Below are 18947 nucleotides of genomic sequence, written 5' to 3'. Positions count from 1 at the left end.
CTTGATTTACAAGATGGGTTAGCAGTCGGACGTCTATTTGTCTTGTCCTGTCCCGTCCCGTCCCATGTATACAGTTGAAGTCGGAAGTTTACATACATTAAAACTAGTTTTTCAACCACTCCACAAATTTCTTGTTAAAAAACTATAGTTTTGTCAACTCTGTTAGGACATCTACTTTGTACATGACACAAGTAAATTTTCCAACAATTGTTTACAGACAGATTATTTCACTTATAATTCACTGTATCACAATTCCAGTGGGTCAGAAGTGAACATACACTAAGTTGACTGTGCCTTTAAACAGCTTGGAAAATTCCAGAAAATTATGTCATGACTTTAGAAGCTTCTGACAAGCTAATTGACATCATTTGAGTCAATTGAAGGTGTACCTGTGGATGTATTTCAAGGCCTACTTTCAAACTCAGTGCCTCTTTGCTTGATATTATGGGAAAATCAAAAGAAATCAGCCAAGACCTCAGAAAACAATTTGTAGACCTCCACAAGTCTGGTTCATGCTTGGGAGCAATTTCCAAACGCCTGAAGGTACCACGTTCATCTGTACAAACAATAGTACGCAAGTATAAACACCATTGACCACGCAGCCGTCATACCGCTCAGGAAAGAGACGCGTTCTGTCTCCTAGAGATGAGCGCACTGTGGTGTGAAAAGTGCAAATCAATCCCAGAAACACAGCAAAGGACCTTGTGAAGAAGCTGTAGGAAACAGGTACAAAAGTATCTATATCCACAGTAAAACGAGTCCTATATCGACATAACCTGAAAGGCCGCTCAGCAAGGAAGAAGCCACTGCAACAAAACCACCATAAAAAAGCCAGACTACAGTTTGCAACAGCACATGGGGACAAAGATCGTACTTTTTGGAGAAATGTCCTCTGGTCTGATGAAGCAAAAATAGAACTGTTTGGCCATAATGACCATTGATATGTTTGGAGGAAAAAGGGAGAGACTTGCAAGCAGAAGAACACCATCCCAACTGTGAAGCACAGGGGTGGCAGCATCATGTTGTGGGGGTGCTTTGCTGCAGGAGGGACTGGTGCATCATGATAGCATCATGAGGATGGGAAATTATGTGGATATATTGAAGCAACATCTCAAGACATCAGTCAGAAAGTTAAAGCTTTGTGGCAAATGGGTCTTCCAAATGGACAATGACCCCAAGCATACTTCCAAAGTTGTGGCAAAATGGCTTATGGACAACAAAGTCAAGGTATTGGAGTGGCCATCACAAAGCCCTGACCTCATTCCCGTAGAAAATGTGTGGGCAGAACTGAAAAAGCGTGTGCAAGCAAGGAGGCCTGATTCAAACCTGATTCAGCTACACCAGCTCTGTCAGGAGGAATGGGCCAAAATTCACCCAACTTATTGTGGGAAGCTTGTGGAAGGCTACCCAAAACATTTGACCCAAGTTAAACAATTTAAAGACAATGCTACCAAATACTAATTGAGTGTATGTAAACTTCTGACCCACTGGGAATGTGATGAAAGAAATAAAAGCTGATATAAATCATTCTCTCTACTATTATTTTGACATTTCACATTCTTAAAATAAAGTGGTGATCCTAACTGACCTAAGACAGGGAATTTTTATTAGGATTAAATGTCAGGAATTGTGAAAAACTGAATTTAAATGTATTTGGCTAAGGTGTATGTAAACTTCCGACTTCAACTGTATATCGTTTTCTTCGTATATATTTTGAATCTCAATTTCCATCTACGGACTGAACATACTCTCTTGCAACCCGCCTCACCCAATGTGGTACCGATCTACTATTTTTTACACTTTAGAACCGAACCCCCATCAGAAGCTAGCCAGCTAACTAGCTTCTAGCTAGTAGTCAGTTAGCCACTGCTAGCGGTCATCACTGTTAACTCGGACATCAGCCAGCCTCAGCCCGGTCAATTCCTGCCAGTCTGCACAGCGCGATATCAACCCAGAGCATATCGGACTGCTCTACCACATATCCGGATTCCTACCGCAAGCTTTGAACCATTACACCGGATCATCGCAGCTAGCTAGCTGCTATCCGAGTGGCTACTCCGGGCTAACGTCTCTGTCCCGAAGCAAGCACCAGTTAGCCAATTCTTTGGCTACAATATCGATTTTGCCAATTGGCCTGGACCCTTTTACTGCGGACATGGAGCCCCGGCAATCCATCACGACTGGTCTACCGACGTAACCGTCGGAGGGGGTCTTATCAGGCTATCCTGTTACGATGTCGCGGAAGAACCATCTACTAGCCCCGGCCCGCTAGATTTTCTGAAAGCTGTGTCCCCTGCTCGCCTAGCGTAGTAGTGACTACTGAACGGCACCCTGACTCACCTATTGCTGCTCTTTTGACCCTATGATCACTCGGCTACACAGCTGATGCCCCCTGGACTGTTTCAATAACACGGTACCTCATTTTGTTTACCTGTCGGCACCAGCCTCGAACTCAGGTCCTGTATGTACCTAACTAACCCGCTCTGCCCATTCATCGCCATTTACCCGTTGTTGTCTTAGCTCTCCTGATCAACACCTGTGTTTGCTTTATGCCTCTCTCTAATGTCAATATGCCTTGTCTACTGCTGTTTTGGCTAGTTCTTACTGTTTTATTTCACTGTAGAGCCCTCAGTCCCACTCAAAATGCCTTAGAGAGCTCTTTTGTCCCACCCCATACACATGCGGAGACCTCACCTGGCTTAATTGGTGCCTCCAGAGATGAAACCTCTCTCATTGTCACTCAACGCCTAGGTTTACCTCCACTGTACTCACATCCTATCATACCATTGTTTGTACATTATGCCCTGAATCTATTCTACCACGCCCAGAAATCTGCTCCTTTTATTCTCTGCCCCCAACGCACTAGACGACCAGTTCTTATAGCCTTTAGCCGTACCCTTATCCTACTCCTCCTCTGTTCCTCTGGTGATGTAGAGGTTAACCCAGGCCCTGTAGCCCCCAGTTCCACTCCTATTCCCCAGGCGCTATCTTTTGTTGACTTCTGTAACTGTGAAAGACTTGGTTTCATGCATGTTAACATCAGAAGCCTCCTCCCTAAGTTTGTTTTAATCACTGCTTTAGCACACTCCGCCAACCCTGATGTCCCAGCCATGTCTGAATCCTGGCTTAGCAAGGCCACCAAAAATTCTGAAATTTCCATCCCCAACTACAACATTTTCCACCAAGATAGAACTGCCAAAGGGGGTGGAATTGAAAATCTACTGACCTAAGACAGGGAATTTTTACTAGGATTAAATGTCAGGAATTGTGAAAAACTGAATTTAAATGTATTTGGCTAAGGTGTATGTAAACTTCCGACTTCAACTGTACATAGATAAACCTATCTTTTAATATTCAATTAGTAGCAAATTGGTTTGTGGGGAGATACAACAGGTTTGAATAAAACAGAACGAGTCAAGAAGTGAATTTATCATCAGATTACATGATGATGAATATACTCTCCATTTGAGAGTTACTCTTTGTCAAACATTGAATGCAGTGAGTAGGCTACAGTACTTGTTGAAGAGATGGTTGTTGACTTTGATTTTGGTATTGGCTTTGAAGTCATCAGGAAGAAGCATGACAGGGACAGGCACCTGGACCAGGTCATTAATCTGCAGACAGTGGACACTGTTAGAACACACACACACACACACACACACAATAATAATATCAACAAAAACATGAATTTCATCAACGTACCGAGTGATTGACTCCCCACATAAGGACACTTAAAACAGGGTCCCTGGATCGGAACACCTCCACTTTCTGCTGTACAAAATGTTTCTTCTTTGCCTTCGTTTTGGGAGCCAGGATACTCAAAGGGCTCGAGGTGGTACCGGAGAAGTCATTGCCCCGTTTAAGTAAACAATAATCTGAACGGGTTGCAACACTATTTTCTTTACATTAATTCACCTTGGTGCACCGGTTTGCCGCTCTCCCTTTGCCTTCTTATTTAAGTGTTTGACTCTGTTGACCCAATAGAAAAACAACCTCAGTTGACATCAAAGAAACTCGCCAACATCTGGAATCATTTGCCCAGTGTCTTGTCCAGCCTAGTACAACAGGTGTGCGATAATTTATGCGCTAGCGCTCCGCCCACACCAAATGCAGCAAAACAATTAACTTCTCATTAAATTCCCTTAGATTTGTACATTACTATCAATTGTTCCATATTGTTGCCGAACTAGGATATATTAACATTATCCTAAAAGGCTAGAATAGGACTTAAATTACACTAATGAGACTGTACATGTTCCCACTTCTCTAAGATTAAAATTTGTATTGTAATTTAATTGCAATTTTAACCTTATTCTGGACAAATGGAGTAGAGTTACAGTGCATTCAAAAAGTAGGGTAGAGTTACAGTGCATTCAGAAAGTATTCTGACCCCTTAACTTAACAGTGCATTCGGAAAGTATTCTGACCCCTTAACTTAACAGTGCATTCAGAAAGTATTCTGACCCCTTAACTTAACAGTGCATTCAGAAAGTATTCTGATCCCTTAACTTTTCCCACATTTTGTTACGTTACAGCCTTATTCTAAAATGTATTAAATAATTTTTTCCTCATCAATCTACACACAATACCCCATAATGACAAAGCAAAAACAGTTTTTTTAAATTCTTTTTTGCAAATGTATAAAATAAAATAAACTTAAATATCACATTTACATAAGTATTCAGACCCTTTGCTATGAGACTCGAAATTGACCACAGGTGCATCCTGTTTTACAAAAATTTCTACAAACCTGTTTTTGCTTTGTCATTATGGGTAATTGTGTGTAGAGCGATGAGGGGAAAAAAATGATTTAATCAATTTTAGAATAAGGCTGTAACCTAACAAAATGTGAAAAAAGCCACGGGGTCTGAATACTTTCTGAATGCACTGTACATGAGTTCAGGTCGTCCTTCCTAATTCAATTTGTGGAAATGGAACAAAACAGTGTTTGTTTGTGTGTATGTGTATACTGTGTCCATCTGTATATAAAGTTGCACATGCCAACTAATTGATTTATCATTCCTGTCTGTTGATAGGAGAATCTGTGTATTCTGTGTCTTTATTATAAGTCCCAGATTGTGTTTTTGGATGATACATAAAAATAAAAAATAAATATACTTTTAAACTTTGAAGAGCATACCAACTCTGAGAACCAACTCTGAGAGCCAGCCGTGAATTCTTTCTGGTCATATGAGAAAGATTTCTGGATTAAGGGCACACAGCCCAGCCACTACAACCATAGCGAGGTTATTTTCAGTCACAAACAGGTTTTTGTTGAACTGTAGACTGAATGCTGTTATGAGGCTCACATGGAACCTCTCAAATTTATATTATAAAGCAGGTAATCTTCAGCAGACATCTGGGACTAGCAAATTTACCCATCAACATCAGTTTGCTTTTAGTGTGCTTCCACTCAGAAACTTTCAATGATAAAATATCACATTTACTTATGTATTAAAAATGGTCAACATAAATAATTACATACAATAAAATATCATGTTCAGCAGGTACAGTACAAAATAAAACATTTTGTCATGCCCAATACAAAAACAAAAACCTTAAATAAAATGTAAAATTATTATAAAAAATACACACTGTGAATTAAATAATACATCAGCTTTTAATGTATATACAGTACCAGTCAAACGTTTGGACACACTTACTCGTTCAAGGGTTTTTCTTAATTTTTTTTACAATTTTCTAAATTGTAGAATAATATCGAAGACATCAAAACTTTGAAATAACACATATGGAATCATGTAGTAACCAAAAAAGTGTTAAACAAATAAAAAAATATTTTAGATTTTAGATTCTTGAAAGTAGCCACCCTTTGCCTTGATGAAAGCTTTGCACACTCTTGGCATTCTCTCAACCAGCTTCACCTGGAATGCTTTTCCAACAGTCTTGAAGGAGTTCCCATATATGCTGAGCACTTGTTGGGTGCTTTTCCTTCACTCTGCGGTCCAACTCATCCCAAACGATCTCAATTGGGTTGAGGTGGAGGCCAGGTCATCTGATGCAGCACTCCATCACTCTCCTTCTTGGTCAAATAGCCCTTACACAGCCTGGGGGTGTATTGGGTCATTGTCCTGTTGAAAACAAATGATAGACCCACTAAGCATAAACCAGATGGGATGGCGTATTGCTGCAGAATGCTGTGGTAGCCATGCTGGTTAAGTGTGCCTTGAATTCTAAATCACAGACAGTGTCACCAGCAAAGCACCCCCACACCATCACACCTCTTCCCCCATGCTTCACGGTGGGAACCACACATGCGGAGATCATCCGTTCACTTACTCTGTGTCTCACAAAGACATGGCGGTTGGAACCAACAATCAAAACATTTGGACTCATCAGACCAAAGGACAGATTTTCACTGGTCTAATGTCCACTGCTCGTGTTTCTTGGCCCAAGCAAGTCTTTTTTACTTATTAGTGTCCTTCAGTAGTGGTTTCTTTGCAGCAATTCGACAATGAGGTCCTGATTCGTGCGGTCTCCTCTGAACAGTTGATTTTGGGATGTGTCTGTTACTTGAACTCTTGTGAAGCATTTATTTGGGCTGCAATCTGAGGTGCAGTTAACTCTAATGAATTTATCCTGAGAGAACCAATTTCATCATAGCGCTTGATGGTTTTTGCGACTGCACTTGAAGAAACTTTCAAAGTTCTTGACATTTTCCAGATTAACTGACTTTCATGTCTTAAAGTAATGATCGACTGTCATTTCTCTTTGCTTATTTGAGCTGTTCTTGTCATAATATGGACTCAGTCTTTTACCAAATAGGGCAATCTTCTGTATACCACCCCTACCTTGTCACAACACAACGGATTGGCACAAACGCATTAAGAAGGAAAGAAATTCCACTATTTAACTTTTAACAAGGCACACCTGTTAATTGAAATGCATTCCAGGTAACTACTTCATGAAGCTGGTTGAGAGAATGCCAAGAGTGTGCAAAGCTGTCATCAAGAATCTCAAATCTCAAATATATTTTGATTTGTTTAACACTTTTTTTTTACTACATGATTCCATATGTGTTATTTCATAGTGTTGATGTCTTCAATATTATTCTACAATGTAGAAAATAGTAAAAATAAAGAAAAACCCTGGAATGAGTAGGTGTGTCCAAACATTTGACTGGTACTGTATGTTTACAAAAGACTATCTTATAGTATTAAAATTAGTCTGCTGCAATGTCAGTAAAAAGGTCGGAGGTGCTCTAGTAGTGCTGGAGTTTAAACGTCAGAATAATGTCAGATTTAAGAGCATAGCTTCAGAGTTATAAGAGAGACAGTGGATACATCATCAGAGACAAGCCTCATCACTAGGCCAGGAAAAAAAGCGGGTAAATGGAATTGTGTATGTAGTTTACTACAGGCCTACCAACTTTTGAGTTAGATTCTAAAATGAACTCACAACTCTGCGTCATAGCACAGAGTACAGATTTTGAAATGATAACAAAGTGCATAGCAATTCCATACCCATCTAGTCCACACTCACGAACGTACTTGCTAAATCATCTGTTTCTGGTCTGCATTGCATCATAACTCATCACTAGAGGGTGCTGTGAGACCAAACTAACAGGGATGGATAAAGAGAATGACCATGAGAAATGGAATTGGAAGGATTGTTCTTGTAGGTAGCATGGTGGGGCTCAATTACAATTTAAGGCAGTCAATCCAGGAAGTAAACTAAAATTACAAATGAATAATCTAAAAAATGACTTCTCAAACTGAAAAGTAGAAGTTATTTATATAAAAAAATATGTAAATGTCTGAATTTGAAATTAAATCACTTCCTGAATTGACTGCCTTCACTTCAAATTTAGTCCAACCCTAGTAGGTAGTAATGTAGTCGGTGAATTTGTATCTGTCCCAAATGGCACCTTATTCCCTACATAGTGCACTACTTAGGGAATAGGGTGCCATGTGGTACGCATCCTTTGGCTTGTATCAGCCATTTAGTGTATAGCACTTTGGGAAGTGCTTCCTCCTCCATCCATCGCTTTTCCTCCTTCTCTATCCCTCTCTTTTATCCTCATCTTGCTCTACTTTTCTTCCTCTCGATCCTCACCCTATGGCCAACATTCCAGACTGCAGGATAGGGTGGGCTGGACAGTGCCCTTTCATGCGTTGTCACAGATCAGGGTGCCCTCTGGGCTTGTGTGTGATGGGGTTGGTATGCCACTCTTGTCCACACACCAGCAGTGACCGCGATGCATGCCCCGAGACGACCGACACTGCCAGAGGGCACACACAGTGATAAAGCATATTTGAGATGTGAATTGTTGTATAGGACACAACTACACACACACATACACACACACACGTTACTGACCAGGCAAAGTCATAGTCTATTGAGCCCAGCTTACAACTCAATATTGAGTTAGCCCACTGAGCTCCTGTTTAGGCAATGTTATACTCATCATGCAAGCAAGCATGGTTCAGTGAACCACCTCTGCTACAAATACTGTTTGCTTATAAACGTACCTGCTTCTTTCTGAAGAAACCATGCTTGTCACAGTTGGGCATATATATATCAGCACAGTCTGACTGGAAGACCAGGGGCTGCAGACCTTTAAGTACAGTGTTAAGCAGCCTACGGCATGGAGCCTAGAGAGAAGAGAGAAAGAAAGAGAGTTTTCATTATTTTTTTTAAAAACACTACCACATATGCTTGTTCTATTGTCATTCAATTCTATTGCTCAACACAATCCTCCTAATATCCATCTGTAAGTAAATACAAGGGATTTTACCTTCTCCAGGTCTTCACTGGGTGTTGGGTGTGTGGCTGGATAAATATATGACAGCAGCTTTAGCATAGTGATGGATTACATTACCACAGTAACTGATTGATTACTGAGATATCTGATGAATGCAGTAACATAGACAAACCAGTAGCTAGAGTTGCATATCATGTTCACAGATTGGCACAACAGGTTGTAGAGCAGGGCTCTCCAACCCTGTTCCTGGAGAGCTACCATCCTGAATTAGCGGAGTTACAACTGAGGTTGGATTGAAAACGTACAGGAGAGTAGCTTTCCAGGAACAGGGTTGGAGAGCCCTGTGGTAGAGTTAAAGTACTAACTGCTGCTGATTTGAGGTTAACATCATGTCATTTTTATTATTTAAGTGAAGATAATTTCCCACACCCAAAACAAATTAATTCCTGGTGGAGTCTGAACAGATCTATTTTAAATACATGTTAAGTCTTATGGCTGAATTTGGAGCCCTCATACTAAGACTTGGTCCTGCCTCCACAATGTAAACTACTGTCAATTGTTTGCTCCATTACATCCTAGCTGTACTTCTCTGAAGCTTACTTCTGATTCACTAATGTTCTACTTCCACAGTCCAATACAATCTCACAATCGGGACCTGTCTTGTCACAACAAATTCATCAGCACAACATCTACATCTTTATTTATCTAAAATATACAGTGATGTGTCATGGCCATGTCCTGAGCAGGAAAAACTGGGCCCTAGTAATACAGGCTATAACTAGGTCGTGTGAACTGTCTGCAGAGGCTAAATTTACCATTGATTTTAGTTTACATAACCCCTCCTCCACCCCACCAGATACATGTAACTGAGTGGTGTCTCCCTCTCTGCTGTAGTAGGTGCTTACCTGTGGGCTGGGGCCTCTCAGAAGGGCTGGGCCCACTGGCGTTGCTACAGACTCCTCTGCCCTGCAGCAGGGCCTGGAGGGGGCTGGGGGACCCCAGTGGTGGGGTGCAGCGGAGTCCACGTGCACAGCTCAGAGTGTAGACCCCACAGGGCTCCCCCAGGGCCAGGACAGTGGTACTGAGCTCCCCAGACTGCTGCCTCTGTGTGGGGGCCCTGGCCACCTGGGAGCCCTTACTGGAGGGATTCCCTCCACTGAGAGGAGGCAGCCGGGAGGCTAGTGTCCATGGGCTGGAGAGGGCAAGCTGGAGGAACAGTAGGGCCAGAAGGTCAGGGTACAGAAGCATGTTTCCCGCAAGATACACGTTGTCCAACAACAACGAGTAAGTAATAGTCCAGGAGGTTCCTATTTGTTTCAATGCCAGGTAGGCTGTTGTCTGAGGTTTGTTCTTATTCAGCTCAGTTCCAGTTGTGGGTTGGGAGATGCAAGGCAGAGTGGATAGGAATCCCCTCTAGCTATGACAGAAGGATAATGAAGCAGACAGATACCAGAGACAGTGGCTTTTAAAGAGCCAAAAGGTAGAGAGAGAGAGGGTGGGGGAAGGAAAGCGGGAGAGAGAAATATTAGTCTCCCCTCTCGTTTTCAAATTGCTGAGCACACCCCTACTTCCCCTTGTCTCAGACACGCCTCTCCTTTACCAGGGCCAGCTGGTGAAATAGGGTTAGCCCTACCTAACCCCATCATGAATGTCCTATTATTCCTGTTTCATATTCAGCATGATTGTTTTACCACCAGTAATACATTTTATGTATGTGTTTTACAAGTAAGCATTACTGACCCATTTATTCAAATGAGAACAAATGAGAACATTACTTTATAGAAAACCTATTTGTGGGATTGAGTGTCACCTTCTGTGTAGGCCAATAGAAACTGAGAATACCCCTTGTAATCTGTGCTTTGATGGCTATTGTAGGGTGAAGAAGCCTGATAATTAGTCTGGACATTTTCCAACAGTAATCATGTTAAAGATTTAGATTTTGTTCATTTTATGACATATTGTTGGAACAATATACTCTACAAGTACATTAAACTTCCAGAGTGTGTTCTCTGCTAATTCTAAAAGTATGATCACCACCAACAGTGAATGGAAATTGATTCAAAAGGAACTCCTTCTGCTGGTGATTTGCTGAATGTGCAATCCTAATGGAGGTCTGTGATTAGTTAATGACCTATAATGTCAATTTTGGGGTATAAAATTGATGATATCCTTCAAAGTACCAGAAAGCCTACGCTGGCATGGTCGCCCACATGATTAATTCTTCCATCACAGGAAACGCATTCCTCTGTGTGTGTCACGATAATGGACTAGTGAATGACTTTGAGTGGGAAGACCACCTCTAAAAAATGACTTATTTAAAAAAATAAATGTTTTTTAAAAGAATGCTGTTTGATGCTAAAGCCAATCTGGCAACAAATATGTAAAGTCAAGGACAATTTGCTGGCAGTCCACGATACGAACGCTATTTTGTTCACACATTTCACAACCGAAAATGTTCCAAGCAATGTGCCAGAATCTATGGATGATTTTACCTATGGAAACCCCCCCTTTCCACACCTAACTAGAAGTACCCCCCACACAACTCTGAATTTCTCCTTACACACGCCTCCAACCCATAATTAGTCATTTATTATTTTTACTGTCACCTTAAATTCTCTCTCTCACTCATCCTCCATACCACACACATTATAGGCTAATACAAATGTTCACTGTCAAGAGCCAAGTCAATTTTGATGATCATGCTCTTTGAAAAGTAAACTAACAAAATATCCACTACATGTTATCAGAACTTACTACCACGGAAATATTATTTCCCCTGTCATATAGTCTACCCATAATATTAATATAACAGCTACAATAAAGAGTAGTTTATTTAGATTGCTGACGCAAGAGCTCGAAGTTTACCCGGGACCGTACATTTTTTCTAGAACGTAAATGTATCATGATGTCATTAGAAGGCGCCATTTGAACTCTGCGGAATTTGTTTTGATGGAGCTCGACGTACTGGAAATTGTAAACAACAACGAATGCGGCCACTTGAAAGATAGTAGTCTAAAGACAAGGTGGGCAACTTTTTTGTGTGTTTTATAAAAAAATATAATGTTCCCGGACGTGTGAGGCGATATGCTACGTACGGAACTATGTTCTTCCTGTGTGTGAAGTTGTTAAGTGCTTGATGTGGATAGCTAGCAACCTAGCCAGCCAGCTAGCTATTTCCCTGTGGCGTAATTATTATTCCAAACAGTTGCAAAACGTTTCGGTAAGTCCCTCCCCGTTGCGTTCCATTTAAGAAACGTTTTGCAACAGAATCGGCGGAATGAATACAGCCCTGCTGTTAAAACGTTAGCTATGCAGTTGGCAACTGTAGCTAGTTAATTTAGCTATGTGTCATGCATTGGTAGGTATATAGCCAGCTAGTGTATTAAGTAGGTATTAAACCGTACATGAAATGTGTTATTATTAGACGCCCTCACCCAAGCTTGCTACTTTTGCCGGGCATTTAATTTTCAGTTTGATTTTGATCCAACTGAACCAAACAATGCCGGCGCAACACACCGGCCACCCCTGAGTCCATAATCCGTGCGTGGAGCCTGCTATTTATATGAAGCGGTCTCTGTAAAAAAATGATATGAGCGTAAGGGAAAAGCACCTCATGGTTCATGTCTCTGTCCTCAGGTAAACGATGGACGAAATCAACCTCCATTACCGCTTTATGAACTGGAGGCGGAGGATACGGGAGGTGCGGGCCGTGCGGTACCGCGAGCGGTTCAAGAGGATGATGAGGGATGGAGAAGTGCTCAGGTGGGTATGAAAACTGTCAGAATTATTTTTATTCGCCAAGTACATTTACACATACCCGGAATGCTGCTTGGTGAAGTATAGTATGAAGCATGAGAGATAATGACACTTTAGCCAGCCCAGTGTTCCTCAATTCTGGTTCTGAGTAAGGAATGTAAAGAGAAGGAACAGTCCGATTATTCAGACAGTTACAATTTACCCAAATGGACAATTTACTCAAATTCCTGGTCCTGGGGACCCAACTGGTCAAGAACGTGAAATATGTGATGCATTCTGGGTAAATTGTGACTGACTGACTGATCTACAAATAATAATAATAATTAGTTATTATGCAAGGTGATTATTGCAGTCATGTCAAACAAGCCCGTTGTGAGTGCAGGCTTTTGTTGCAGCTGAGTAGTAACACAATTTATTCAAACCCTTCGTGAGTTTTTATGTTTTTACATTTTATTTCACCTTTATTTAACTAGGCAAGTCAGTTAAGAACAAATTCTTATTTACAATGACGGCCTACCCCAGCCAAACGCGGACGACGCTGGGCCAATTGTGCTCTGCCCTATGGGACTCCCAATCACGGCCAGATGTGATACAGCCTGGAATCGAACCAGGGACTATAGTGACGCCTCTTGCACTGAGATGCCGTGCCTAAGACCGCTGCACCACTCGGGAGCCTTGCATGGCCCGGTTCCCCGGCTGGGTGGAGATTTCTCCTTAGGACCAATGGAATGGTTGATAATGAGCAAACCATGCCACCTGGGGCACCGGGCCATGCAAAACGAATCACCTACTAGCACTGCTCGTGCTTTGAAATCCACAAGGTGAAATCCACATGGTGATTCTATTGTTCTAAGGGTTGGGCTAGATGGTGATGGACTGAGAGATTAGCCAATTAAAACAAGCGATTGTTTCATCTGCTTCTGCCATAGACTTCCAGTCAAGTCCAGATGCAGACAATTACATTGATGGAAGAAACAATCTATCCGCAATATTAAAGCTGATCCACCCCCTTCAAATAAAATAAAAAAGTCCCGTCCTGAGGAGCTCGGAAGCCAGACATCTCTAAAGAAAGAGAGCCGGCTGGTGGGCGAGATTAGTTTGTACTGGGACCAGGATTGATTGCTTTAGACCAGGGGTCTCCAACAGGTAGATTGCTAGCTACCAGTAGCTCGCAGCCAAGCTATGAGTAGCTCACCAATCAATTCTGAAAGTACATGCAATTTTTCATGTATTCCATCGCAAACTGTCATAGGCTACTATACAATCAAAGCCACATTGTCATTATCCCACTCTTGGTTAGCCACTATTGGCTTAAAAAGCCAAACGTAACACAATATCTGCCAATTAATTTCCAGCAATTGTCCGTCTGTCTGTGCGCACGTTTGTCTTTCACTATGTATGTAGCCAGTTAGCGATACTAATTATAACCGTCTTATGGGTATACAGAAAGATTTTCCCCAAAAACCTTCTAAGTTAAATGTTAACGGCCAAGTAGGCTTAACTGACATAACTATATCACAATTATTTGTATCAATTGGGTGGCCATTGTTTTGCTAACTCTGCCATGACGAGTTGCAGTAGCAGGCCTAACAGCAGAAACATCTCTAGACCGACACATTACTCTCTTGCTAGATGTGCAATTAAAGAGGAATTACACTAAAATCAACAATGGTCTTCTGATTTGTCATGGACTCAGAACATTCATTTTCGTTGTGTCTCTATGAATAATTGTAATATTAAGAATAAAAACCAAAACAATCCCAAACCAGGAAAAATAAATCACAGAATCACAGAATACCAAAAACGGTTTTTATATTTTAGCCCCCTTAACCATTATTTTACCAGGTATATTGACAGAAAACACGTCTCTTGTTCCCGGGGAAGAGTTGCAGGGTAGAGGAGCAGAGAAGTATGTGCCTAATTTGACAAGTTAAAGAACAACTGTATGTTGTGTAGCATATGCTTGTATGTTTGTTGAGTACATTTGCAAATGCGATACGATTAATGTAAACACATTTCTAAAATTCTGTTACAGTTACCAAGGCAACTCTGATGATGTTGGCTGCTACGTGGCTCCAAGGCCGTTATCCAAAGGAAACTGCTACTTTGAGGTAGGATTCAATACAGAGTTAGTAACAGTGCCTTCAGGAAGTATTCACAGTCCTTGACTTTTTCCACATTTTGTTGTGTTACAGCCTGAATTTAAAATGGATTAAATTAAGATTTTTTTTAATCACTAGCACAGTACCCCATAATGAGTGGAATTATGTTTTTTGACATTTTTACAAATTAATCAAAAATGAAAAGCTAAAATGTCTGGTCAATAAGTATTCGACCCCTTTGTTATGGCAAGACTAAATAAGTTCAGGAGTAAAAATGTGCTTAACGAGTCACATAATAAGTTGCATGGACTGTCCAATAATAGTGTTTAACATGATTTTTGAATGACTACCTAATCTCTCTACCCCCACACATACAATTCTCTGTAAGGTCCCTCAGTTGAGTAGTGAAGCAATTGGATTAACTATTTATTTACTAACTAGCTAAATAATCACACAGAAGTACACAAACACACACAGGTTATACATTGGTTACTAACATGATACAATGAAAAGTCCCTAGTGGACTAAACCGATATAACGGCTTGTTACACCAAATGAAAAGGGAGAGGCAGGTAAGAAAGAGTGGGAGAAAAGACAAAGGACTCCACTATCGTACACACAGCTGATAACTAGGCTCATGGAAATGGTAATACTTTGCACATGAACAGCCACTCATTCGAAAGGAATTGCAATGTACATATTTACGAGTGTATACCTTTGTTGTCTCTCTGTTGAAATTGCTGGTCCATCTGCTGGAGAGTCAGTCGACAGAAAGTCTCTTGTTTGTCCACCAGAGATCAAAGTATTTCGTAGTTGTAGCTTTTTCCCTTTGTTCTGGAAGTGTCGGTAAAAATGGACACGTCAGACGTACCAATGGTCGTTTGATAGGGAAATGTTCTCCAGAATGGATTTTCAGAGTACCACCCGGTGGTTCTCGGTCACATTTACCAGACTAAAGTACTTAAACAGCTGCAGACTGAATGTTCCTTTGTAGTCTTTAGTTTTGTAGATTTATTAACCATTCGTGACGTCTGGTTCAACACCGGCTAGTTGAGGTAATCTATACGTTTAGGTGTGGGCGATGTGACTATGCATAGGTAACAAACAAACAGCGAGTAGCAGCAGTGTACAAGGGGGGTCAATGTAAATTGTCCGGTGGCGATTTTTATGAATTGTTCAGAAGTTTAATGGCTTGGGGGTAGAAGCTGTTGAGGAGCCTTTTGGTCCTAGACTTGGCGCTCTGGTACCCCTTGCCGAGCGGTAGCAGAGAAAACAGTCTATAACTTGGGTGACTGGAGTCTCTGACAACTTTATGGGCTTTCCTCTGACACCGCCTATTATATAGGTCCTGGATGGCAGGAAGCTTGGCCCCAGTGATGTACTGGGCTGTTCACACTACCCTCTGTAGCGCCTTACGGTCAGATGCCAAGCAGTTGCCATACCAGGCCGTGATGCAACCAGTCAGGATGCTCTTGATGGTGCAGCTGTAGAACCTTTTTAAGATCTGGGGGCCCATGCCAAATCTTTTCAGTCTCCTGGGGGGGGAAAAGGTTTTGTCGTGCCCTCTTCACGACTGTCTTGGTGTGTTTGGACCATGCTGGTTCGTTGGTGACGTGGACACCAAGGAACTAGAAACCCTCGACCCGCTCCCCTACAGCCCCGTCGATGTTAATGGGGGTCTGTTCGGCCCACCTTTTCCACGATCATCTCCTTTGTCTTGCTCACATTGAGGGAGAGGTTGTTGTCCTGGCACCACACTGCCAGTTCTCTGACCTTCCTATAAGCTGTCTCATCGTTGTCGGGGATCAGGCCTACCACTGTTGTGTCGTCAGCAAACTTAATGATGGTGTTGGAGTCGTGTTTGGTCATGCAGTCGTGGGTGAACAGGGAGTACAGGAGGGGACTAAGTACACACCCCTGAGGTGCCCCAGTGTTGAGGATCAGTGTGCAGACGTGTTGTTGCCTACCCTTACCACTTGTGGGCAGCCCATCAGGAAGTCCAGGATCCAGTTGCAGAGGGAGGTGTTTAGTCCCAGAGTCCTTAGCGTAGTGATGATCTTCATGGGCACTATGGTGTTGAATGCTGAGCTGTAGTCAATGAAAAGCATTCTCACATAGGTGTCCCTTTTGTCCAGGTGGGAAAGGGCGGTGTGGAGTACGATTGAAATTGCTTCATATGGGGCGGCAGGTAGCCTAGTGGTTTGAGTGTTGGGCCAGTAACCGAAAGGTTGCTAGATCAAATCCCAAAGCTGACAAGGTAAAAATCTGTCATTCTGCCCCAAACAAGGCAGTTAATCCACTGTTCCTAGGCCGTTATTGTAAATAAGAATTTGTTCTTAACTGACTTGCCTAGTTAAATAAAAAATAAAAAGATCTGTTGGGGCGGTATGCGAATTGGAGTGGGTCTAGGGTATCCAAGGGAGAATGTTGATGTGATTTGGGGCAAATCCAAAGCAACACATTACTGAGTACCACTCTCAATATTTTCAAGCATAGCGGTGTCTGCATCACCGGAAACCAGATTGCATAGCGGAGAAGGTACGGTGGGATTCTAAATGGTCGGTAATCTGTTTGTTAACTTGGCTTTCGAAGACCTTAGAAAGGCAGTGTAGGATAGATATAGGTCTGTAGCAGTTTGGGTCTAGACTATCTCCCCCTTTGAAGAGGGGGATGACCGCGGCAGCTTTCCAATCTTTGGGGATCTCAGACGATACGAAAGAGAGGTTGAACAGGCTAGTAATAGGGGTTGCAACAATTTCGGCAGATAATTTTAGAAAGAGAGGGTCCAGATTGTCTTGCCCGGCTGAGTTGTAGGGGTCCAGATTTTGCAGCTCTTTCAGAACATCAGCTATCTGGATTTGGTTGAAGGAGAAATCGGGGAGGCTTGGGCGAGTTGCTGTGGAAGGTGGAGGGCTGTTGATCGGGGTAGGGATAGCCAGGTGGAAAGCATGGACAGCCGTAGAAATAAGGCTTATTGAAATTCTCAATTATAGTGGATTTATCAGTGGCGACAGTGCTTCCTAGCCTCAGTGCAGTGGGCAGCTGGGAGGAGGTGCTCTTATTCTCCATGGACTTTACAGTGTCCCTGAACCTTTTTCAGTTTGTGCTACAGGATGCAAATTTGTGCTTGAAAAAGCTAGCCTTAGCTTTCCTAACTACCTGTGTATATTTGTTCCTAACTTCCCTGAAAGTTTCATATCACGGGGGCTATTCGATGCTAATGCAGAACGCCACAGAATGTTTTTGTGCTGGTCAAGGGCAGTCAGATCTGGAAAGAACCAAGGGCTATATATGTTCCTAGTTCTACATTTTTTAGAATGGGGCTTGCTTATTTACGATGGTGAGGAAGGCACTTTTAATGAATAACCAGGCATCCTCTACTGACGGGATGAGGTCAATATCCTTCCAGGATACCCGGGCCAGGTTGATTAGAAAGGCCTTCTCGCTGAAGTGTTTTAGGGAGCGTTTGACAGTGATGAGGGGTGGTCGTTTGACCGCAGACCCATTACGGATGCAGGCAATGAGGTAGTGATCGCTGAGATCTTGGTTGAAAACAGCAGATGTGTATTTGGAGGGCAAGTTGGTTAGGATGATATCTATGAGGGTGCCCGTGTTTACAGATTTGGGGTTGTACCTGGTGGGTTTATTAATAATTTGTGTGAAGTTGAGGGCATCAAGCTTAGATTGTAGGATGGCCGGGGTGTTAAGCATGTCACAGTTTAGGTCACCTAGCAGCACGAGCTCTGAAGATAGATGGGGGGCAATCAATTCACATATGGTGTCCAGGGCACAGCTGGGTGCAGAGGGTGGTCTATAGCAAGCAGCAACAGTGAGAGACTTGTTTCTGGAAAGGTGGATTTTTACCTAAAGACCAGCAGGCATATGCTAATAATGGTTGCTTGACGCTCCATTGCTGGTGAGCTTGCAAACAGTTAATGTTTGATTACGAAACAATTTTTGGAGCTGCATATTTATGGCAATCCTCTCTCCCTACAATTTAAAGTTTGCACTGCATCCGATTCTTCTATAGATGTACGCTAGCTCACCTGACCTGTGTTGATTTGACTGTTTGCTGGTCCAACCAGACGGCAGAGTGCATTTTCACTAGCAAATTTCTTTCACGTTTTTTTTGTTGCAAGGACCGATGTTGCGGCTACTGTCTCTAGCTGCGTGTAGAGTAATCCCCAGACTCTGTGATGTAACGTTATAAAACATGGCCATACCATTTCAAGTCATGTGACTCAAGTCCAAAATATGCCTCTCATGTGTTCCCACACTGTTTTACCCTGTTCTCAAACTGTTCCCTGCTGTAGTATAGGCTAGTGTTTTGACAGTTCAAGTCGAGCATAGTAAATCTGAGCCCATCG

The 18947-nt window shown here is 42.2% G+C and overlaps 2 protein-coding genes across 6 annotated transcripts in view; one reads left to right on the top strand and one right to left on the bottom strand.

Annotated features, from left to right (window-relative positions):
- Positions 1–7055: 7055 nt before the first annotated feature.
- Positions 7056–10160, bottom strand: LOC106583289 (insulin-like growth factor-binding protein 6). Its single transcript, XM_014167271.3, has 4 exons — positions 9628–10160; positions 8756–8790; positions 8490–8612; positions 7056–8239 (listed from the first exon to the last, which is right to left on the bottom strand). Exons 1-4 carry the CDS (start codon positions 9968–9970, stop codon positions 8126–8128), a joined length of 615 nt encoding a protein of 204 aa, XP_014022746.1. The 5' UTR covers positions 9971–10160; the 3' UTR covers positions 7056–8125.
- A 1461-nt stretch (positions 10161–11621) lies between these two features.
- Positions 11622–18947, top strand: part of LOC106583288 (SPRY domain-containing protein 3) — a 96920-nt gene continuing 89594 nt past the window's right edge. For all 5 annotated transcript variants that reach the window (XM_045705076.2, XM_014167269.3, XM_045705075.2 and 2 more), the window contains exons 1-3: positions 11622–11745; positions 12359–12484; positions 14514–14589. In XM_045705076.2, the coding sequence (XP_045561032.2) occupies positions 12469–12484; positions 14514–14589 (92 nt within the window). In that variant the 5' untranslated portion in view covers positions 11622–11745; positions 12359–12468. The remainder of the gene's footprint in view (positions 11746–12358; positions 12485–14513; positions 14590–18947) is intronic.

This window comes from Salmo salar, chromosome 22, assembly GCF_965601325.2.
Source record: "Salmo salar chromosome 22, fSalSal1, whole genome shotgun sequence".
Classification (NCBI taxonomy): Eukaryota; Metazoa; Chordata; class Actinopteri; order Salmoniformes; family Salmonidae; genus Salmo; species Salmo salar.
This window is presented reverse-complemented; position numbering and strand designations above follow the sequence as displayed.

Excerpts from the sequence above, each read along its gene's own strand:
- LOC106583289 (XM_014167271.3), bottom strand. The coding sequence starts at position 9,970 with ATGCTTCTGTACCCTGACCTTCTGGCCCTACTGTTCCTCCAGCTTGCC. Across the intron at positions 8,791-9,627 it reads TGAGAGGCCCCAGCCCACAG|CCACACACCCAACACCCAGT; the intron begins GTAAGCACCTAC and ends ATATTTATCCAG. Across the intron at positions 8,240-8,489 it reads GTTTCTTCAGAAAGAAGCAG|TGTCGGTCGTCTCGGGGCAT; the intron begins GTACGTTTATAA and ends GCCCTCTGGCAG.